The sequence below is a fragment of the Poecile atricapillus genome, chromosome 5 (genome assembly GCF_030490865.1).
Source record: "Poecile atricapillus isolate bPoeAtr1 chromosome 5, bPoeAtr1.hap1, whole genome shotgun sequence".
Classification (NCBI taxonomy): Eukaryota; Metazoa; Chordata; class Aves; order Passeriformes; family Paridae; genus Poecile; species Poecile atricapillus.
Genome location: NC_081253.1, coordinates 11,386,420 through 11,409,539, shown reverse-complemented (window position 1 = coordinate 11,409,539; position 23,120 = coordinate 11,386,420). Strand labels below are relative to the sequence as shown.

Genomic DNA, 23,120 nt, shown 5'->3' with positions numbered 1-23,120 from the left:
TGATCTCTGGAGAAATACACAAATGTGCTTGTGTGAATCCTCCTGTGAAATAAATGCCTGTAACAAAAATATTTTGTTGGTAGTGAATAATACTGATTGGCTTTGTCTTTACCCTGTGGGCCTGAAAGAACATTTATAGGCTGTTCTCCCAGATCCATGGACCAAAATTTAGGCTTCTTTAATTTAGCCTCCAGGCTGAAATCTGGCCTTTGCTGTGTAAGTCACAGCGTGACATTTTGCAAAGCAGCGGTCAGTGTTAATGTCAGGCTGAAAAGGTTAAACCCTTGTTTGCCTTTTTACCATTGTTCAGCTTCAAGTCATTTCCCTGCTGAGCAACTGAGAGAGGCTGGATCTTATGGGGCAGTTATTTGTGGCCTCAGTTCTGGCTCCAGAGCAAAAGGGTTTGTGCCAGTCTCTTGTTGTCTACTGAGGATCTGAGTAGCAGGTTTGTACCATTTACCCAGTCTCATTTGGAGTAGCACTGAATTCTGCTCAGGGGATCCACAGAGCAGATGTAGGCACATTGCTCATCTGAATGCCACCCATATTAAGTGAAATACATACTCCAAAATACAAATATTAAAAAAATACCCACCTAAAATAATTGAAACATAATTATTAAAACATTTTATGTTACTCTACAGTACAATGTAAATTGTTCCTTTCAATTACATTTTGAAATACACTAGATTACATCATTTAAATAATTGAAAACTCTTAAATTCACTATCAGTGGTAGCAGACCTGTATTTACATACACTTCTGAGATATTTCAGATGCAGCAGTACATTCCAGTCCCCAAGTCAGTTAAATAACAGACTGTCACTGGGGGTGTGCTGCTTTTCCACAGGTTCTACACATATGTGAGGTTTATGTGTTTGTTCTTTTTTCTCTTGGAATTTTTTTTTTTTTTTTTTTTTTTTTGCTGTGTGCATGCAGCTGAATCTGAGCAAATTGATACCTATTTGATTTGGATTAAAGATGAAAGGCGTTTCTTTTTAAACAAGTGTTTTGACTGAATATGGAGAGGTGAATAATGAAACACAGTCCTTAGGAATAGTGGTGGAAAACATAGTGTTTTCCAGCTTTTATCCTGTGTTGCATAATACTGCACCTAATTTTGCTGAGTACCCGGGCTTTATCTAATGCTGATGAAATATAGTCAATAGTGGAAACCTCTCTCTTTGTCAAGACTGGCTTTCAACACGATCCATGCAATGGCAAGCATCATACATCATTCTCCTGCAGTGCAACATTAACAAGTTAAATTATTATCCTTCAGTGATCTCCTCCAGGGGAGCCCATCTCTGTATGTACATGAGCCACAAACTATTGTGAGTCCAGAGGTTGGAGACCAGCACCAGGCTGTGGTGTTTGCTTCTAGTGCTAGTAAGAGACTTTGGGGACCAGGCTCCTCCCTGTGTTGTCCATGGAGCAAGGTCAGGCCACTGGGGCTCTTGATGGTCTTTGCATGTGGCACTGCTCAAGCCAAGCCTGCCCATGCAGGACTCAGGGCCTGGTGTGAGGAGTGCTGATCATGATGTTGGGCAGTGCGTTCCGCCGCTTCTTCCAGGAGCCCAGCTCCCTGGAGTAGCGCCTGATCTGCCTGAACCAGTGGTGAGTCCGTGCCCGGTCGCTGTCCCGGAACACAAACGCCTCCCGCCTGATCTCAATGAGTTCGAAGGTGTCGTCGCAGTCGGGATCAGTGGAGACGATGCAATTACTCAGCCTCAAGGGCTCCCTGAGCAAATGGAACTTTCCATTATTTTTGTCCCTGATGAGTACCAGCACTGCGTCCTTCACAGGCCCTGCCTCAGCTGATTCCAGGCTGGAATCGGACACACGCTTCATGTTCACCAGAAGGAGGACCTGCATATTCTGAAACTTCAGGGTCTTGCTGCCTTTCTTCACCCACTGGCCATCGGGGGGCTGGGCCAGCTGCAGAGACCCCTCCATCACAAACCGCGTTTCCTCCCGCAGCCAACCGACAGTTTTGAGGGCAGTTTCTCTCATCTCGATGTTGATGACTTCCCTTTTCTTCTTGCTGTCCTGGCGAAAGGATCGGAGGGTCCACGTGTTCCCCTCCTGCTTGGTTTTCATGTTGATGTGCTCCAGGTGGGACTCGATGCGGCTCTTGGCCTCCCGCAGGCTGCTGTGGTCTGGGTGGTACTCGGTGGTGGCCTTGATGATTCTGCTGAGCAGCAGGGGGTACTTGGTGACCCTTTGCAAAGGGGCCATCAGGAAGGACCTCAAGTTCATCCGCCGCAGTGCTGTGTTGTCATTCTGGGAGACATTGAGGAATATTCTGCAGGGATTTAAGAAGACAGGATGAAACGGTGGCTGTTGTGCCAGCAGATGCTGCAATCCTAAATGCAAATGAACAGCATGGTGCTGACAGCTGCTGGGCACTGCAGCCCCCCCATTTTTAGCAACCTTGTGAATTCTGTCTTATTAAAGACTAACAACCATTTCTGCAGCTGTGCTCAGCTACAGAATCGCGATGAGGTGCCTAGGACACTTGCACATAACATCCTAACAGTCTTCTACTAAATCATAAAATAGCAAGGGTGTGATCTTTCTCTGGTACCCACTGACGTAAACATGAGGCAGATACATCAGTTTATATCAGATTGCATTAACTTGTAATGCCTTTCATCATTAGATTACAAAGCATATTAAACAAGAATTTGGCTGAGCAGTGGAAAGAGAAATAACTCGCCTGACATTGCCCAATAGATCAAGGCTAGAAATGGGAACCAAATTCATGTCATTTGTGCCACAAAGTGGCTTTCTGCAATGGAAATCCAACCTTAGCTCCAGCATGGGGACTGAGAGCTGATCTCAGCTGAGTATTATTTGGTCACTGGGCAGATACTGCACAAAACAGAGTAAAGCTGGGGACCAACTGGTTGCCTTAGTGAAGATACCAAGGACTGAATATTTTTTGAGAATAAATGACTGTCCTCACCCCAAGAGGGAACAGCGTTAACTGAAGAACCTTAGCATCAAACTTTGATCTAGATGGGCTGGCAAAGGCTTCACCCTCAGCCTCCTGCCTCTCTGTCCCCAAAGCCTGAATGAATATGCTCATCCCCTTTCTCACCTGAGCAACTCTTTCTCCTTCTCCAGAGCATTGAGCAGATTCACAGAGGAGGACTGCTGCAGACAGTATGTCTGAAAGGCTGGCAGCATGTTTACGAATTCCAGGAATATTTCTCCGATGCACACAGTCATCAGGTCATCATCCCCCTGCAAGTACGCAAAAGAGTCCTGCTCAGTTAGCTCAGGAGAGGCACAGCCACGGGGCCTGCCTTCAGTCCTATCAGCATGAACTGCTGCAGGATCTGCTGAGCACCAGAACAAAGGTGGAGCTGGGCTCACCCTTCCCAGTCAAAAGGCAGTTCCTGCAGGTCCGGGGGAATCAGTGCCTTGGGAGGGGAAGGAATGCTGGTCTAACTGCTTGCTCTTCCACATACAAAGAGATATCTGCTCTCCTCCTGTGGGCTTAGCCAGCTCATCAGAGCAAGGGCTTGAAGGTCTCTTAGTCAACAGGGTATTTTGTGGCCCCATGGTCTTATTTCTATTTCTCTGCCCTCTGACCACCATGCTGGTGGGGCAGGAAAGTTCCTTGTGCAAAACAGGGTGCATCAGTACAAGGAGCCATACACAGCTATAGAGCAGGGAGCAGCCTGCACTGCCTGGCCCCACAGACAGCCTAGAGCCAAGCTGCAGTGAACTGCAAGCCAAGGCAAACACAGCCAAGCCAGCATGAAGCCAGCCAGCTCAGGGCTGCCAGAGCACAGTCAGAGCAAGCTGAGCACTGTGCCCCCATGGTCACATTCTTACCAGCATCCAGGCCAACTGGTCTAAAACTAACCTTGATAATGGGACCATTAAGACCTGTTAATAGGATAAATGAGCAAGACTGCTGATGTCAGCAGCATCAGCACAGCACAGTAAGTCCAAAACCTGTGATCTGTCACAGAGCTACTGAAATCAGAATAGCTGAGAGAGCAAGGGACTATATAACTGATAGCTGACCATAACCCAGAAGTCCTACCTCTTGTTCCTCTGCTCCACCTATGCTGCCCCCCTAATACAAAACCTATTCCAGTCTGCCCGGTCCAGGTCCTTTAGAGGGCAGAGGCAGCATCATACCTGATCAAAGGCCTGATCAATCTCTTCTTGAAGTATCTCCAGGAAGTTCTCATTGAGGTCAATGAGCTCCTGGATGTTGCTGAAGATGCCCTGGAGCTGCTCCTGGCTCAGCAGGCCAGCCACCTGCATGGGGAGGTAGAACTCCTCTTTGATGATGCGCAGGTCCTCTCCATAGCTGGCCTCTGTGTTGACAAACTCCAGCACAGACTCCTTGCGCTCCGTCCTGCGCTTGCGGCACTTCTCGCAGAGATCAGCCCGCCTCTGGTTGCAGTTCTGAACATCTGTTTGCACTGGGAGGTCCCTTTCTCCACAGTCGGTGCAGGGACGGTGGGCTTCCCAGGCCTGCAGGGAGCTCAGTGTTTCAGATGCCCTGTTCCTCCACTTCCGGGCTGGCATCTGGCCAATGCCACTATCTGCCCTCTCCACATCCGCTGACTTGGTCCGGGTGGCCTCAGTGGGATCCAGGTCATCCCGGGCATCATTGACACCAACAATCCCGCTGTCAGTGCTCAGACTGCTGACATTGCTCCAGTGATGTCTGGAGCGGAGGAAGCTCCGTGGGGTGCGTCGGGTCTCATCAAAGCTGCCACCATGGCCAAGGTTGGCTTTTGCTACCACTGGACCTGAGAACAGACACAAACTGTTACAGGCACTGCCAGCTGCACAGAGCTTACCTGAGGAACTCAGGCTGGCACAGCCACGAATGGCAGGAACCCTGGGGGGACAGGCTGGTTCTGGTGAAACAGGGATGTGAGCTGCCTCCCCATCCTATTTTGCTGCTGAGACTGGTAAGAGCCAGAAGTATATGGCTCACAGGTGAAGTCTGGGATCTGTCATCTCTGCACTACCCATGCCTGTGAACTCATCTGGGCTGCCTCTTCCCATGCCATCTACCAGTTAGGGACAGAACAGAATAGATCCTGATTTCCTGCACACCAGGATGCTTCCCTCCCCTAGTTTGTAGAGTTACTCCACATTTACAGCAGCACGGCAGGGCCCAGCATCTGGCCCATAAGCCCCTGAGAGTGCAGTGTGTGTACCATAGTCCCGCTCCTGCCGGCGCTTCTGTGCGTGCTGCCGCGCTGCAGCTGCAATCTTCAGCTCCAGCTGCTTCCTCTTCACCGAGTCTGTCGGCATCGGGTCACTGAAGTGTGGCCGCAGCCGGCACTCCCGCTGGGCTTTGGCACCATCCGTGCTCTCATGGCCAATGTCGGAGCTGGATCGGCGACAGGCAGGACTGGGGGTCTGCAAGAGAGGCACGGAAGGGTTTGGAGCAAGGCTGAGGTCAAAGCAGCACCTGGTTTTGCAGACAGTGGACTTCAGTTGCCAAAGGAGAGAAAAGGAAACTCATCAGCAATGGGACTGTAAACATAGATCTACTACATCATGACTAAGAAATCTGCCCCCCTGAGTTCCTCTGTCTTGCTCAGCCCTAACAAGTAAGGACCTCTCTCCCTTTGCTGTTGTATAGCTCTGAGTACAGCAGCTCCAAGGTGGTTGGATCACGATGTCTAATAACCATGAAGAAGCCAACAGCCCTGCCTATGGGTCTGTGCTCAGGGACCCGAGCTTGCTTGCAGCTGGCCTGTGAACGTTTCAGCACTGCAGGGTCAGGAAGTTCAGCCTCTGTGCCCCACCTGCACCAGCAGCTTGGCCAAGGGGGCACTAGGAGGGAATCTGTCTGAACCCCAGGACACACTTGAAGCCATGAAGGGGTTATTGCTGAACTCCCTGCATGAAATGCAGTGGCACATAGGCAGGGGCAAAAACTCACTCCTGTTTTATTAAGTGTAATAAAAAATGCTTCTAACAGAGTTTGATCACTCACAGGAGTTGGTACCAGATTGCTGTCTCCCAGCCTGCCCAGTTCCTACAATGAAGGGATCCTTCAGAGCTTCTAACAAGGAAAAAAATCCTAAACACACACATGAGAGGGGAATTCCTCTCCCTTACATTCCCTGCAGGTGGAGTGTCACTGGATGTCTCATTGCTTGGCTTGTCCTCCCAGGTCTCTGTTGCCATGGACATCGCTGTGGGCTGCTGGCTGTCCTCCAGAGGTGGGAGATCAGCTTCCCTCAGATCACACCGCCCCTTGGAGGGAGATTTGGCAGCAGTCTCAGCATTGCAGCTGCAAGGGAAGAAGCAGACTTCATTGAACATCACAGATGCAGTTCTCCTGCTGTTCCTGACACAGATGAGACTGAGCAGCAAGCCCAAGTTCAAACAACGATCTGCAACAGTTCAGGGAAAGTGCAGGCTGGGATTGTGACTGGTCAGCATGAACGGCTGTGCTTGCGTTTCAGGGGGTCTAAGCACTGCTCAGTTAAGACACTGCAAATTGGGTAACTGCACGCATGCTAGCAACAGTCTGGGTTATCCAGTCTCGGCTGCTCACAGGGCATTTTTGTGTCCATAAAACATGAGGTGCTCCATAGGGACCAGAAACACTCCTCTCTAAGTAGGCCACATCCATATTTGCTGCTATTTAAGGAGATGCTGCCAACACAGAAAACATATTGCTCATCTGGAAGAAAATCACTTGCTATAAACCATAATACTTTGAAGGGATTAGAGGATTAAAGGGGTATTCCCTCTGTTTTTCATCTCATATGATTCCAAGCCCACTGAAGTCACTGGAAAGTTACTATCTGTTTTCAGTGAACTCAGGATCAGGCCTTTTGGTGCACTTGAGACTTGAAAAGACTGGGAGTGTCTGTTGCTCTCACTTGGCAGTTCTGGGATGTCCTCATTCACGGCTGTCCAGTGCTAACAAGGGCCTGGCCTGACAGCCTGTCCAACCCCACGCTCCCCTCTCTGTAGACAGCATCACTCTCCAGACAGACACAGTCTGGTGCAAAACCACTGACTTGACAGAGTAGACAGGCTGTTGTTTGTGATACTATTTGTGATACATTTTGTTTAACGGGCTCTCTAAGACATCTTATTTCCATGCATAATGAAACCTGTTGGGAAGAATATTATTTTTTTATTTTGGGTTTACTTAATTTTTATGGACTTGGATTCTTTTAAAAAGAAAGGTTGTGAGGACTGAATATGGATGCTTGTATATACAGGAAGTCAGTGTCTGGAACATATTTCAGGTTCTGCATGTATTTTATGCTTAACAAAAATTTCCTATGAGAAAAATCTGCTTCTTCTTAAAGGCTTCACTTGTGAACTTATGCTGGTAGGTCACACTGCTAATGTGCAATTCCAACAGTGTCAACTACATGCAAACACATGAGACAGATGGGCATTCTCCTTGCAGTGAATGAAAGTTGACTCCAATAACAAACCATCAGCCAATACTAAAATCACTGAAGAGGGAACAAATTCCCGGAACACAAACTGGCTCTGTTGTCAGGCCAGAGAAGTTGGTTTGCGTCTCTCCAGTGGATGCTTTTTCATCTTCCTCCATTTATGTTTCCAGGTCCCTGCTGACACAACCAATAAAGAGTTTAGCTATGGCTATGCAACAACAACAGTGCCAACAGCAGGCTCCTGGCACTTGCTTTTTGCTGTCCCCCTCCAGGTCTCTACTCCCCAGCCTGTAGAAAGGTGACACCCAACATCACTGCTGGCAAAGACGAGTCTGTAGCACTTACAAGGTGGCAGTAAGAGCAGTACAGGCACACAGCAAGGCTGTGGTCCCACCATGCTACTGGCCTGGCCTGGTCTGGATTGAGAGGTTCCTGTCTCCTTCCTCCCTCTTGTCCCCAGCCATGCTTGGGATACCACTCCTTAAGTGTGTGTAACTGTGTGGCCATGATCTAAAATCAGTCTTGAAATTGTATGGGTTTAAAACCCTCTCCTCATGTATTCTCAAATAATTTCACCCATGTTTCATTGAGCTTTGTAAAGTATGAGACAGATCAGCTGGGCAAACCCATGGGAGGGAAAGCACAGTTTAAGGAGCAAGAAAACTCTTGAAGAGGACATACCACTGCCAGAAATGACCCTTTGCAAAAACTGCTCCTGCTCAAACAGCTCCTGGATAAATAACACAGAAAAGGGACCACGCTGGGGCACTGAGAGGCAATGGAATACATCCAAGGTTAGTAGCAGAGCTCATAAATGGAATATTATCTTCTTGATCATACCATCTCCCACTATACAGAAGATACTTTCAAGAGAGATGCTGAGCTTTCATTTGTCATTTTCACAGTGCTTCAAAATCATCCACTTAAATATGGGAAGCACTCCAGAGTATTGCTGCTCCTCTAAGTGAAGCTGACAGCAGCTCTCTGCTGATAGGGTCTACAGACCAGATGCCACCACTTATTGTGGTTTCCATAACCCAAAAGGGATATTTAAAAAAAAAAAAAAAAAAATCTCCAGACATGATCTGCAGTGGGAATAAGAGCCAATACAACCCAGAGAGCTGAGCTAAGGAAATATGACTGAAAATTGAGAAATTCAACCTACCCCATGGCTGGTGGGCTGGAGGTAAGAAAGGCAATGATGCAGAGCCCGTATTGTGTGAAAGGAGATTTTTTCATCCCTGGTTTGACTGCTCTACTTCTTGTTACTATTAGATCACTCCTGCTTGTTGTACTGGCCATGTGGTCTTGGGGCAAGTGCTGCCCAACACAACACTAGATCAGAGTGTGATCAGAGGGATGTGGGGAAAACAGGGAGGATACAAGCAGTTTTGTGGAACCATCTTAGGGCTGCTTCTTTAACCTTTGCCTCTGGCTTAGGAGGAAGAGAGGACATTGCCAAGAAAACAGGATATTGCCCCTTTCTCTAGTCCACTCCTCCTGGCAGAGATCTGTGCTGCCAACAGGGTCACACCATTGCCTGCTCAAGCAAGTCAAGTCCCCTCTGCCCTCACAGAGGTGGGGAGAAGGGGGGACTCCAGCATCTTTCCTTGTGTTGTATTAGATCCAATATTGGGACAGGAAGTTGGTGTTGGTGTCAGTTTTTCCTGTTCTTCCCGAGAGAGGTGATGCACTTGAGCCAACAAAGGGAGGACCGGTTTGTTTTGAATGTGGTTTTAAACCTCTCACCATCAACTCTGAATTTCATGGAAGTGGAGGTACTGTGGATGGTGTACAACTGGCAAAGCACATGATTTCCTTCACTGTCTCTATGGGCCTCTTCATGGTTTTATCATTATCCAAGCCAGCAGTTCTCAGCTTTTTCCACATGTTTCTGTCTCTCTCTGACTAATGGGGACATTTTTGTGCATGCCTTCCCTGCTGTCACCTGCCTTCCTGACTTAGAGTCCCCTGCTAGGGGAAGTTGGTATTGTACCCACTATCCTATTGTCACCCCATCACTCTTTTCAGGAAGCCTTCTTTCTTAGTCATGTCCTTGGCTAAACTGTGTGCCCTTCTGTTGTCACCATGTCCCTCATTTCATAGATGCAAACCTGATGTATTTGCATGTCCTTGTCCTGAACAATTCCCCACTTAAGCAATTTCAGAAAGTGGACTATATACTGAAAAGCTTACAGGATTTTCACCTAGATAGCAACAACCCTTCCCAGCCAGGACTACAACCTAAGTTAAGGGTATCCAGTCACCCATGAGGGGGCTAAAGCTACCATAATTATGAGACTGACAATCAAATCTTCACTGACAAAATATTAAGTCAATTGAATGAATCTTAAGTAATTAACAATGAATTACTATGGAGACTGCTACTTACAGACAAAACTGCTTTGTAAAACTGACACATACACAGAAGCACTAGCAAGAGAAGACAATTTTAGCTATTTTACTCTGCGATGCGCCATCACAACATCTCTATCAGAGGCTTGCTGAGCTGAGTATCTGTGGAAATGGGACCAAATCCCCACCTTTCAGCTAATTTCATCTGAGACTTAGAATGTGGTCTGGATGCCAGCAATCATAATTTAGAACCAAAATGCAGACAAAAATCTCCCACCTCTGCAGTGAAAATAAGGTGGAGTAGTGAATATTCAGGGACATTGCCATGTCAGGTGAAAATGATGGAAAAATGATGAATTTCTAAACAAAGCAAACTGGAGTTTTCCAATAGCCATTGCTTTGGCAATAGAAATTACCATTAATTATAATTACTCCGGAAAATAATAAAGCCAGGCTGGTTCCATCACACATAAAACTACCTCTCTATTATTGGAACCATTGTCACTCACATTTTTAGATCAACTGTCATTTTGGTGTTAATAAAAATAGCTTCATAGATTTTAACAAATCCAGCTAGGCAGACTGAACACATTCACAGAAACAAAAACTACTGTGGATATTAAAAGCACAGAAACCACACATAAAGGCTCTGGGCAGGAAGTGTTTGGAGGCTGGGAGAGTAGTAGGAAGGAAGATCATATGCACTCCTCATTTCCTGTACTTTGCTCTGCATGCAGCTTGGGCTCCAGATACCAGTAAAATCATTGATCTGCAAAGAGACAGCTGTTCTTACACCCTTACTGCTTGTGCCATTCTGTGTATTTCATTTCACATTCATGACAAAAATAGCCTAATGCATTGAAATGGTTGCATCCCATAACTTTCTCATCTACCTTTTCATTGGGTTTTCATATTGTAGAAGAAAAGCACAAAGGCTGGGCTAGACAGCTGAGGGAAGCACTGAGGGCTTTGACACCACCTACTTCCATTTGGATTATAAAGTTGCAGAAGTATTTCTGCTGTCACTCTGGCTTCAGCCCCGCTTAAGTTCTTTCAGATGACTCTCATTCCTGTGCAGAAGTCACTATTATCTTCTCTAAAAGCAGAGTCCAGTCTCAGCGCATGAATTCCAGAAAAAAAAAGACAGCATACAAGATTGATGCCCTGGCATTTCACATACCCATCTATGAACTGCAGAAGCAGCCAGGAACCAAGTCTAATGCAATTCTTGGCAAATCCAACCATGAAGGCCAAGTGCATGGAAACAAACTACTCCACCAACACTTACTCCTCCTTTCCCATCAGCCTCATCTCATGATAAGACAGTGATAACTTCTCCAAATTCTTAGCTTCTAGAACTTTGCTGATTCCTACTGTGCCACCCTGCATAAAAAGGGATCCCCATTTCTTTTGCAGGAGGGAGGTAACAGGAAGGGAGGTAACAGGACTGCAATGCCCAAAGCCAGGATAGAGAAAGCAGTCATTGTGAACATCTTACCCAGAAGAGGTGAAAAACTCTGGATGGATAAGGAGGAAGGCTTTATGGAAAAGGCCATTTTCTCTGGCTGCCTACACACAGATGGCAGAAGGACAGTATTTACAAGTACTTTCACTCACTGCCTCTGCAGGTCTCCAAGAGGGGGTGAAAGACTCATAGCAGCCATCTTGCCCTTGTGTGCCTATTCACTACATACAGGCAGCAAGTGACATTGCTGCTGCATGTCACACTCTCTAAATTTATGCCCTGCAGTGGTAGGACAGGCTCTACATCTTTCTTCAAAGGAAGCATATCACTACTTTGTATCCTTTGGCTGTCTTCTACTTTTAACAGACGCTAAAAAAATAAGACATTTTGACAATTTAACACAGCAATAAAATGGGTGGGAAACTGGGTGTCAGAACTACTAATGGCTGTTGTCTTTACAACTAGCTTAGATTAAGTTGCACAAAAAGGCAAAGTCTAGATGAAAATGCTTTTTGATGTTTAATCCCCCACAAGGTGGAATTTAAGCTGAACAGCTTTAAAGACATGTCCATGTGGCTATCAGAGGCTCCAAGACGAAAGGCTCTGCCAACAGCACATTTATGCTATAGGAATTAAATGTACATATCAGGAGAAAGACCAGAGCATTAACAAGGGAACTGCTTTCAGGTGACCCCACGGAGCATGTTACCTTTTCTTAATAAGTTCCAAGGCTGAACCTATGAATTCATCCTTCATTTTTTGTAGCTTAGCTCCATAGCTGGATAAGTCTGTGGCTTCTAACAGCAGCGATGAACAGCAAGAGGACTGGGCTTCAGAAGCCAGTGACTGCCCTGCAAGGTGGAGGACATCATTTAATTGTCTTGTCTCTCCTTTCTCCTGCTCATCACTGAAGATCTCCTGCCCAGCACTGTGTATTGCTCCTGCCTGTAGAGGTGATCGTGGAATAGGACTGGAGCAAATAGGGACTGGTGATGTATCTGTGATGGAGGTCTGGAAGGTTCTGTCCTTCACCTCAGGACTGCTCATCTTGAAACCATCCCATTTGGCTGGGTTTTGGGAAAAGCCAGCAGAGGTGTGCTTTTCATGAAATACATCATCATCCTCCTCTGTTGTGACAGCAGGCTCATTCACAGCTTTAGTCTCTAAAGCTTCTGGACAGACATTCTTACTGTTTTCCTCCTGCAGCGGCTGGCTTGCAGGCAGACCCTTTTTCAAGCAATCTGCTTGTCCACTGCTGCTGTCAGATGAATTTCCCTCCTTACTTCTCATTTGCTTGAACTCCTCAAAGGTGGGTATGTAGAGTCTCCCTTTGCAGTGGCCTTTCTTGCTCTGTCCCAATGTGACTTTGCCATCTGTTTCCCCACTGTACTGTTCTACGCTCTTTGCTGTTCTGGATTTGTTCATCTCATGTCTTTCCCCAGCATGCTGAAGGGGCAAACTGGGGGAGCTATTCTGTCTTCGGAGCTGAAGCCTCCTCTGAGCCTCCTGCTTGAAGTCTTCTGGGCTGATGATCCTGTGTGCAAAGCACAGTCCCTGCCCCACTGTGAGGCTGTGCCTGAGAGCAGTGTGTTCCACCAGAACCGTGCAGGAGTTCACAGCACAGCCATTTTTGCACTGCTGGCACACCTGGCATTCAAAGCAGTCCCGGGCCATCAGCTCAGGCAGGGCCACCTGTGGGCACACAGGCTTACAGGGCTCTGCCACCTTACTGCTGTGCAGCCTCAGCTTCTCCTTCAGCTCTTTTCTGGCATCCCCGTGTAGGGCTCTTTCCTCTGCAGAAGGGAAGAGCCACTGAGGCACTTTGGCAAAGGGAGGGAGAAGCACATTCTGTGCAGATTGAGATATCTGTTTAGTACGGAGAGAAAGGTTCCTCAGAGAGTCTGATGCACTCTGTACTGGGGCCACATCCACACAGCCTTCTGTCCACTGACTGGTGCCTCTACAGCGAAAGATGATCTCATTATCCAGGCTCCGGCAGTGAGAATACAGCCCACAGTCAGCAACTGTTGCCCAGTGTAGGTTTTCCACACTCCGATACATCCGGTTTTCCAGAGGACTGGCCAAAGGTGCCTTGCCTGTGTGGCAGGCAAGAGTGTGGAAGTCCCCAGAAAAAGTATGAGTGTCTAGGTTCTTTAATGGATGCATGCTGCTAACTGAAAAATCCTTTAAGCCATGTTGTGCACAGAGCTGATTATTTTGGCAGCTCGAGATCACCCGGCAGTGTTCCTGTCTCTCATCAACACTGATGTATGTCATAGCAAATGCACATGGAGACTCTAGGACAGTGGCGTCTAGGGGGAGAGGAGGGAGCTGGGGTGTCGCTTAGATGCCAGTCAATTTCCACAGACCACAGACAGCAAAGTGTGCTGCTGGGCACTCACATAAGAGCTCTCACATGGGTGGAGTCGCCATGCGCAGAAGACCTGTGAATGGAAGGAAAGATGAGTTACTGAAGCAGCCTGGTGCTGACTTGCAGGATGCAGCAGCAGGTCTGCTTCCAGGGTATGCAGAATCCAACACCAACAGCTTGTGCAGGAGCAGAGCAGAGTAACTGGGAAGCTTTTTCTTCTCCAGACAAGCCAACAGTGGCTTTACAGTACCCGTCTGAATTTGGAGAAGTTTATCCTACCTACTCTCAGCAATTCCCTCACAATAACATTGCTCAATTCTAGAGACAAATGCTCAGAAGTGCCTGCTGCAGGCTCAGCTTACTCACACAGCAGCACTAAGGAGATGGCAGGTTTACAAGAGATAGTGAGATTCTTTCCCTCAAATGGGGTGCAGAAAAGAGTGTATGAGTTACAGGGGATGCTGGGGCTGGGAAAGGATGACATAACTGTGGTCTCCTTGAAGACTCAAGTAGCAAGGAGGAAGAAGAAGGCTGACAGGTGGTGGTTTTGTGTCTTACAGTCACATTGCAGCCCCTTATTACTCTGATTCACCCTTCACGAGGAAGATATATATGGTTAATTGACTGCATATGGTAGCTGAGCATTGCCAAGGCCTTTCCAGTGCAGAAACAAAGATACCTTACAGACTTCCACAAATGCAGCGTCCTGACTCCTTAGCCAGAGGCTCAAATGATCCTCCCATGACAGCTCAGTGAAGGCCCCAAAAGAAAAAGCTGTGCTTTTCAAGGCTCCTCCTATGAGCTGTGCTCAGCACCCTAAGGGCCAGGGAATCTAAGTTACTAAATCACATGTTCAGAGTGGAGAATTAAATCCCTAAACTGTAGTTTGGGTCAGCAGGATGAAGGCTAAGTGGCTAAATCCTTTCTGGGAGTGGATGGAGCCTCCTTACATTGAATGGAGAGACTCTAGATTTCTTTTAGAGATTTAGGCCTCATGGATATGCCAGCAGCCACACTAGACATCAGTGTCTGCTACAGCCTAGTCCAGTCCCTTCCTTGGCAAGCATAGACAAAGGGAATGTGTGAGTGCCGTATGTAAAGGAGAATAAGATTGGACAGTGGATATGGGGTTAGCCTGAGATTCCTAAGGACAAGATAGAGCTGGGATGGTGTGGCATGAGTCTTTAATAATAAGCCAGGCAAGAACCAACCAGGTTGAACACACAGGAAGCGGTGTTGGTAAAGCAAGACAGAACCAGTTACAGTCCAGACTATTTCTTCTGTAGTGCAGCTGGATTCCCCACATGTGGCAAACTATTCAGGCAGCACACCGACCTTGAGCAGGAGGGGAATGAAGAGGTTTGTCATTCTCTGAAGGCTAAGACACCACAGGCACCTAGCCATGTGATGCACCAACAGACATCTATCTGAGGGGAAGTCTGAGGTACTGTATTGCCTGGAAGACAATCTTGCTAACACTCTGTGAGCTTGATTCATTCCTTGCTTAGAGTGGTTCAAATTAGCATATTTTCCCCGCATTAATGAAATTATGACTAATCTCATCCCAGAGAGGGAAAGCAGAACTGCTCCTGTGATTCACTATTGAATGAAGAACAAAATTCCTGTCCTTCATAACTGCTAAAAATAAAAATTAAAACTAGCTCTCAAAATGTCGCTGTCCCCCAAGATGTCACAGGCACTTCTCACCCAGTCTTCTCATGGTGGGGCTGTTGTTCCCCCTTCTTCACGGCTCTGGAGGAGCCCACAGGTGACAGCAGAGAAACATGAGGATCAGGACTTTCTGTGCTCAGAGGTTATAACATAATCTGTCAAGAAAGAGAGAATTATATGATGTGAAAGCCAGTCAGTGAGCAGAGAGATGGCTCCTGGTAGTGCCAAAGGGCTCCTGTGAGAAAGTTCTGTTAGTAAAGGATGCCATGCCCTGTCAGGTTGGTCTGTGATCAGGTCACAGCCACAGGACTAAAAGCCACCACATACTTTTGACACTACGCTTTCAGAACAAGAAGAAAGAGAAAACAGCCCTTGCTGCAATGAGAGTAGAGAATAAAGCTGCCCTTTCCCAAGGCACGGAAGTTACACAGAATAAGGCCTGAAAAGAAAGCAAGGCCCATGTGAGGTAGGATCCTGGGCTGAACACAGGCTTGGCAAGCTCTGCATGTGTGCATGTGACAGCAAGGGGGGCAGAGAAGAAAGTGCACAGGCAGGAGGAGAAGCAGTCAGGAGAAGAGCAAGGAAGCAGAGGCACAGAAACAACAGGGTGGGATCTGTCAATGGGTGCTCCATTCATCAAGAGATGGGCAGCACTGGGAAGACAATTGATTTTTGTCCTCATGATTCTCTTCAGGTGGAAGTTCACTGTCAGGGCTCATACAGCTGACCCCTCTATGGGCTGCAGGTCAGCTACAGTGATGCCAGGCATGGGAGGTCAGGGGCCGTTCCGTCCCTGCCTGCTCAAGTGCACAGCACAGGCCATGCAGGGGGGTTTACACCCCTCCATTTCTCAGGGGAATGCCTCAAGCCCTCCAGCAGGTGAGGGTACCCCTCTGCACTGCAGAACAGCACAAGCCCATTCCCCCAGCAGCCATGGAAGGTGCCAGTGCTCTCACGCACTGCCAGGCAGCAGGGACCTGCTGCTGCTTTGTCAGGGCAGGATTTTCCAGAAAATGTGCATGAGATGGCAAAAGTCACTTTCAGGGAAGGAGCAGCTGAAAGAAACCTGTGGGCACAGTGGGGCAGGCAGAGTGAGGAACAGCGAGCAGGAGCCAGAGGCAGGTTTGCAGAGCAGAGGAGCCAGAGAAGACAGAGAACAGCCAGAGCTGGCTGAGAGACAGCAGGGGGAAGAGACTTTCCAAAGGAGGTTGCTGATATGCAGGCAAGAGCCAAAATTTACTGGATTAAGTGCAGAAAGATGGGAATTTTGTTTCCAAATAATTTATTTTAATATTTGTCACCCTCTGGGGGTGATTTTTTTTTTTCTCTGAACAGTAATTTTTTTGGGTTTTTGTGGGTTTTTTGTTTTGTTTTTTGGTTTTGGTTTTTGTTTAAACACTTCTGACACAGGAATTCCCTCTGATACTTCCAGGAGAGCTCCAAGCAAAGGTGCACATGGATGTAGCTCACAGGTGAGTGTGCAAGGGGGTCTGGTGCTCTGGTTGGAGTAAGAGGGAGTCTCAGAAATCAGTGAGTTCTGTTCCCCCAAACACCTGCAGGGCAGCTGTGGAGATCTTGTAACAGCCAGCTCAGGCAGCAGCACCTTTCTTCCCTGTCACTCCACTCTTGGAAGGACTATCTCTTTCCAGCTGAACTCTTGTGATTTTGTCCATTCCCCCATGTCACCGCCCTGAGGGCTGTGCACAGCATGTCAGGCAGCTAAGCTTAATTTCACTGAGCACCTTAGGCAGCTGCTGCCCGAGTCATGACCTGGACAGGGGACTGGCTGAGGCACAGCCTCCTTCCCCTGCTGTTCAGGGATGCTTGGAGCAGGAGAAAAGTAGTGGTCTCTCTAAAACACCAGGTAATCTGTCCCTGGCTTCTAACCAGGAAACACTGAGTGTTTCTCCCTCCTTCCCCTGTTCTTGTGCTCCATGGCACACAGCAACTGCATTATAGTTTCAGCTCAGATGCCTGCATTTGTCAGGTCATTGACACCCCATGATAAAAAACGTGCTTACACACTCAGCTCCCAAGTAACATGGCCACAAGCCTGTTATAGGCAGTCTGCTGGAGGAGAGCACAAGATGGAGACAGAAAAAACAACCCAAAACAAGTTAATATGCTTCTGGTGGATAAGCTAGAGATGACCTCTGAGTACATACTTGCAGGCCCACAGTACATACAGAGTATTTAGTTGCAGTCTTATGTGGTCACCAACAAAGAAACATTGGGAAGCACAGCAACTTGAAAGTTTGTCCTCCCACCACCTTAGAGCTGTAAGTACAGGCTATAGCTACCAGCAGGTGATTCCAGGTATTAACTAGCAGAGGTCAATGAAGTATGAGGCAATGGAAGGTAGGAAGAAAATTCTGGTTTCTTACGTGGTGACCCAACTCTGGGTCCTAATTTACCCTCTCCTAAAGGTACACAGCAGCCCTAATGTATCCTCTGCTCTCCTCCAGTTAGACAAAACACTGAGTTGCCCATTCTTTGTCATTCCCCGGTGTGTGTGAGGACTGTGGATTGATGCTACGCTCCTTCGTTTACCCACCTGCGTGCTTCCAGGCAGTCCTGTCCACACTTAACCAAAGTTCAGGCTTTATTCTAGACCAGCCATCCTCTAGGGCAATGATCACTTGTTCCAGGCCAAATAGCAAAGCAGAGTTTAGTGTTGGCTGCTGCTGCAGCACATCATTACTCCCCTATCACATTGTCTGTGAAACTTTTGCCTGTTCCCTGGCTCAGGGACTGAAAAGCTTCTAGTGGTTATGAGCCTCATGCCTTAAGTGAGAATAAGACTAAGGGCAACGTGTGCTCAGCTTATTTTCTACCATGTGATTCTGTTTAATCAACTTCTACACTACTCTGATAAGTGCCTGCTTGGAGACTTGCCACTAACCTTCATTTTCCTGTAAAATCCCCCCCAAGAACTTATTTCTCAAGGATTAAAGCTTGAAGGATAAATTATTTTTTCCCAAACACATCAGAACCGTTCTGCTTGGCTGACCTTCCCAGCAAAGCATGAGATAAACTGTCAGGAGGATGAAGCAGGCAGGCACAGGATAAGTAGCTCATTGCTGATGAAAAACACTGTGAAGAAGACCAGACATGTTCAAGGACTCCAGGAGTATCAGGACAAGGGATCACAGAAACTCACAAGGCCTAAGAAAGAGGCCACCAAATCTGGCAGGGCTGAGTAGGTTTAGTGGTGTTGCTTTGCAGAGTTCACTGCAGCAAGATTTACTCTCTAGACTTATCAAACAGGGATATTTGTTCCATGAAATGGTGGAGCAGCTTGCTATCGTCTGGCATCTCCTGCTTGAGCAGAGACATCAAGTGAGACTGGTACATTTTCCACTTTCTACATTTACAACATTTCAGTCACAAGCAAATGAGCTTCTGAGTCATGGCCATCACACCAAACTCCTGCTTCCAAGGGAGGGGAGTAACTGCAGATCCTTACTCCATCTTGAAATAAGAGATTACACTAACCTTCAGGTTTTATTCTAATGTCTCTGCATTAGGTTTTGCAAATTGCAGCACTGAACAGAGGTTGGTTTATTCTGGACTACAATCTCCCTTTTATTTCAGAGATCCAGCCAGCTAACAGGATGTGAACAGTGCATTTCAAAGAGCTATACAAAGGATTTCAGCAAGCTATTTTACTGCTGTTAGTTTTGTGCTATCTGATACAGCAAACCTCATGGTCACAGCATGATCTGCTTACTGCTACGTCATGCACATCACTTCAGCTGCTTAGCAGAACACCAGCAGTCTCAAGGGAAAGAATGCCAGATGTTTTATTTTTTTCATTTTAAAGGTTAACAAGAAAAAGAAAGGTGCCTTGGCTGTATTTGCTTTCTTAGCTGTTCTCTTAACCATTAGAGCTGCAGAAATCAGCTAATGGAGAAAAAGTGACTGTAGTTAAATTTCTTTTTTTTTTTTCGTCTGTTGTAGCAGCTGAAACAGGAACACAGCCTACATAGTGTCTGTTAATTGCAGCAGAAGAGGTACAGCCACCGTAGCTCTCTAAAAAAGTACAATTTCCTGGGTTTCTTTCTCCTTCCTAGGGTAAACAGCTAACCATAACTTTCCCTGAGCTTACAGTATTATTACTGCTTTCATTGTCCTCTGCATGGCATAAATCAGGATTGCTAACAAGAGGACAACTGCCAGATTGATTTCAAAACCAGGTAATAAAGGGAAAACAATAACCTTTATAGTCTGCTCACTGATTTATAGTCCCTGTGTTCTCACCTTAAGCATAAGCAAGAACCACATAGTCTCAGAGACAGCTTGGCATGGGGAACCCCTGAAGACACAGTACAGCCCAGGGTCAAGAGGTTGCTGAGAACACAGGCAATGGCATTAAATTCTGCTGTGTTATGAGCTGCTTGCTTCACCATGTGATATTGTCTACTCATTTTCCTCCTCTATTTTCCTAATATTTTTGGGATTTTTTTACTTCTTTTTCTACTGCTTCCTCCATCCCACTGCATTCAACACAACACAACAACTTGCTGTTAACAATTTGTCCAGAAAAACTGGTCATGGCCACGGTCAGGGCTGGCTGAACAGAGCAGCCCAAAGGGCACACATGTGCCAGCCACATGTGTCACAGAAGAATCTGTCCACAGTATCTGTTGATCAACACAGGAACATCCTGCTATGGATCAGCCCAAATCCAACAGGGAGAATGTAGGAATCACCATAACTGCATGTGAGTTTCTATTTGGGCCAGATAGGCTCAGAAATAGTCTCAAGGCAGTGGAAAAGCTACTCTCAAAATTTTGTCAACTCACTTAAATATTCTTGGCTCCTCTTCTGTAGGATTTTTAAGCTGTTTGGGAAGTATTTTTATTGACATAAAAGGTTTCACCTGAGAAGCCCTACTGCTCCACACACCTGTGCACTTGGCAGCAGTGCCTTTGATGATTTTTTCTGGCTGCTCTCTAAGTCTGAGCAGCTTCTCCTTCTTGAGTCCCAGCATGGCTTTCCCCTTGAGTTCCTCTTTCAAAAAGGCTGTGATGAGATGATGCTTCCAGCCTAGCTCTAAGGGCAGGCATTTTAGCACACTGATTTCAGGTAGCAGAGCACTTGCAAGGTGACTTGTGTTCCCTCTTGATTCTTTGTTTTGGGAAAGGGTACATCTTTTTGTCTCACCAATGCACCACTCAATCTCTTGGACAATACTGCTCCAACAGTCCTGCTGATGATGCAGCAGAGGCAGCAAAGAAAGACTGAGTAGGTTGATTCTGTAACAAACGCTCCTGCAGACACCAGTGTGACACCCCCATCAAGTATCCCAGCTGGAGTTGCTTGTCATCATCAGCTGTGAAGCATCCCAAGAGATGGCAGCACTCACCATCTGCCAAGCTTTCAGTGACTCAACACCCTGTTTGACCACAAAGCTCCTCTGGATGACTCCCTCTCAGGAGAAAGCAAGTTCCATTAGCAATGAAGTCCTCTTGTGGGACAGATCACCCCCAGCACCTATAAACCTACAGGGTACATCTGATTGACAGATGCTGCCCTTGTCTGTAACACTGTGAGCCACTCTGCCCCCCTCTTACAGCTGGAGAGGGAGTCCACAGGGTTATAACCAAGCAGAGACAATGCTCAGGTTTGAGTTATCTGATGCTCAGGACTCAGGTGGTTTCCCCTGACCTGTGCAGACATCCATGAACCAAGCATTCCAAGCCTTTGGGTCAGGCAGAGCAGATCTTTCCCACCATTCACCCTGGCGTATACACAGAGCACTCACTATTTGCCTTACCAGGAACAGACATGATCTGAGCACAGGCTCTGACCTTGCTCCATACCTGGCAAAGACACAGGCAATTCTCAGAGGCAAACCTGAGCCAGGAAAACCTACCCATCCGCCTGTGAGATCTGGGAATTATAAAGCCATATGTCAGCTCACTTTACAGCCTGGCACCTCCACTTCTCCTTCAAATTCCCACTCTGCATAGGTATAACTTCAGCACTAACTGCAGAAAATGGTTCCAATATGGCTACAAGTGAATTTGTTATTTCTTGTGAGGTGGTAAGAAGAAAAGGTTAAGGCTGTGACTTGAAGCTCAGTCCCAGCAAAGGGTGTAACATCAGTTCTGACTTCCCAGTGTCAGCTCTAGACCTCTGTTCTTCTCCGGCTCCCTGCCAGAGGTGCACCCCAGCCCAGCCCTGCTATGCTCAGCCAAAGATGCCTTTGTGAGGCAGCCCAGTGCTCTGCCTCCAGCTGTGGTCAGCAGCACATCATTTTGGAAAGAGCAGAACAGATGGAGCATGTCTGCAGCTGAAAAATGATGAGGTGGGGAGCTACACCTCAGATCATCTAAAACTGTCTTGATCCTCTCTGCATGTGTTTGAGGAAGGCAGAAGGGACAGTGAAAAAAAGCAGGGCACAATGGGTCAGTTGAGTATGAGAACTGACAGGGAGAAGTAAATCAAGGCAGTAGCAGGAAAGGGCTGGCTGCTCCCTTCCCCTTGCAGCATGTGAGGAGGATCAACAGAGCCTTCTTCTAAGCTGAATGTTGTCATCTTGTGTGCATCGAAGACTGGCATTTTAACTCACCATTTTCATTCACTTTCTGGCAAGAAAGAGGTAAAAAGCCAAGTCACACTTAATTGGGAAGAATAAAATTAAGTCCTTTTTCAGTATCATCATTTAACTCATGATTTAATCTCATGATTTGCAGGGCCTGAGTCATGACACTGGATTTCTTCCAGGGTGGATATACCCCCTGCTGAACTAGCAATACATGATCATCAGGGCACACAGAAATATAGCACTTCCCATGCCCTATTACATTGCTTCCACCAGTCCCAGAAGGACAACAGAAAACCAGTCCTATGCAGTTGGCTCCCTCAGGGTGACTGAAGGCATTCCTTCTTCCTTGCTCTATGATTGTCCCAAGAGTCTCAGCCTAATCCTTAAAATGCATAGGGCAGAGGAAAGAAATCACACCCTAATTCTAAGAATAAGCTGTACGTCAAAAGTTCCTACTCCCTTCCTTATACTAGGAAAACATTTTTTGCAGCACAGCCACAAAACTTCGAGTGCACTAGTGGCTTACTGCATCAGTCTTTCCAACCAGGCAATATGAACCTTGGCTCCCACCTCACTAGTGGGGAAAGAAGCCCCACAACTTAATTCTGTTGATCTCAGTTCATCAGCTTTGCACTGGAAGCCACTCCAGCACTCCCCAAAGCTTAGGGCAGGTGGATGAGCAGAGCTCTTCCATGCCAGCAACACATATGAGATCAGAAAGCAATCTAGGGGAGGAAAGAGGTGTTGAGGACAGTGAGGGAGATATATGATCTCATCCTACATCTTGCTTGGTTACATCCCAAAGCTGCCAGGCACTGTGTCATATTGCTGGCAGAGGCAGGTTTGCCATGAGGAAATGTGGATGACAGCAGCGCCAGTAGTCCTGGCCAGGCGTGGATGGCCACAGGCAGTAACACTTCCTGTTCCTTTGGCTCTGGAGGCACTCAGCAATGCTCCTACAGAAAACCAGGCAGGGCTGTGCCCACCACCTGTCTCAGTTGAGGGATGTATTCTCACAAGGTCCAGCACCACATGTAGCCCACCATGAAGAAATGGGAATACTTACAGGGAGCTGATGCAGCTGGCCAGGCTCTGCCTCTGTATCAGTCCCAAGAAACATCACAAGCTCTTCCCTACCTACCACAGAGAATTTATTTTTTTTTTTTTTGCAGATTTTCAACTCCTCCCACGGGCCTCTCTAAACAACTCCATCCCTTTCAGATGCTGATGATCTTCAGCTGATTAAACTGTGGACCAGACCATGAGCTGGGTGTAAACGAGTATTGC

At 47.1% G+C, this 23,120-nt stretch overlaps 1 protein-coding gene across 5 annotated transcripts in view; it reads right to left on the bottom strand.

Annotated features, from left to right (window-relative positions):
* Positions 1-601: 601 nt before the first annotated feature.
* The window catches only part of LOC131579892 (uncharacterized), a 44,891-nt gene continuing 22,372 nt past the window's right edge, over positions 602-23,120 (bottom strand). For 3 of the 5 annotated variants that reach the window (XM_058840431.1, XM_058840433.1, XM_058840432.1), the window contains exons 2-7: positions 11,948-13,682; positions 6,112-6,286; positions 5,199-5,403; positions 4,159-4,781; positions 3,104-3,249; positions 602-2,305 (exon numbers count right to left, since the gene is read on the bottom strand). In XM_058840431.1, the coding sequence (XP_058696414.1) occupies positions 1,510-2,305; positions 3,104-3,249; positions 4,159-4,781; positions 5,199-5,403; positions 6,112-6,286; positions 11,948-13,515 (3,513 nt within the window). In that variant the 5' untranslated portion in view covers positions 13,516-13,682 and the 3' untranslated portion in view covers positions 602-1,509. Of the gene's footprint in view, positions 2,306-3,103; positions 3,250-4,158; positions 4,782-5,198; positions 5,404-6,111; positions 6,287-11,947; positions 13,683-15,316; positions 15,436-23,120 lie in introns of all 5 variants that reach the window. The other 2 variants (XM_058840429.1, XM_058840430.1) reach the window with 1 other exon arrangement.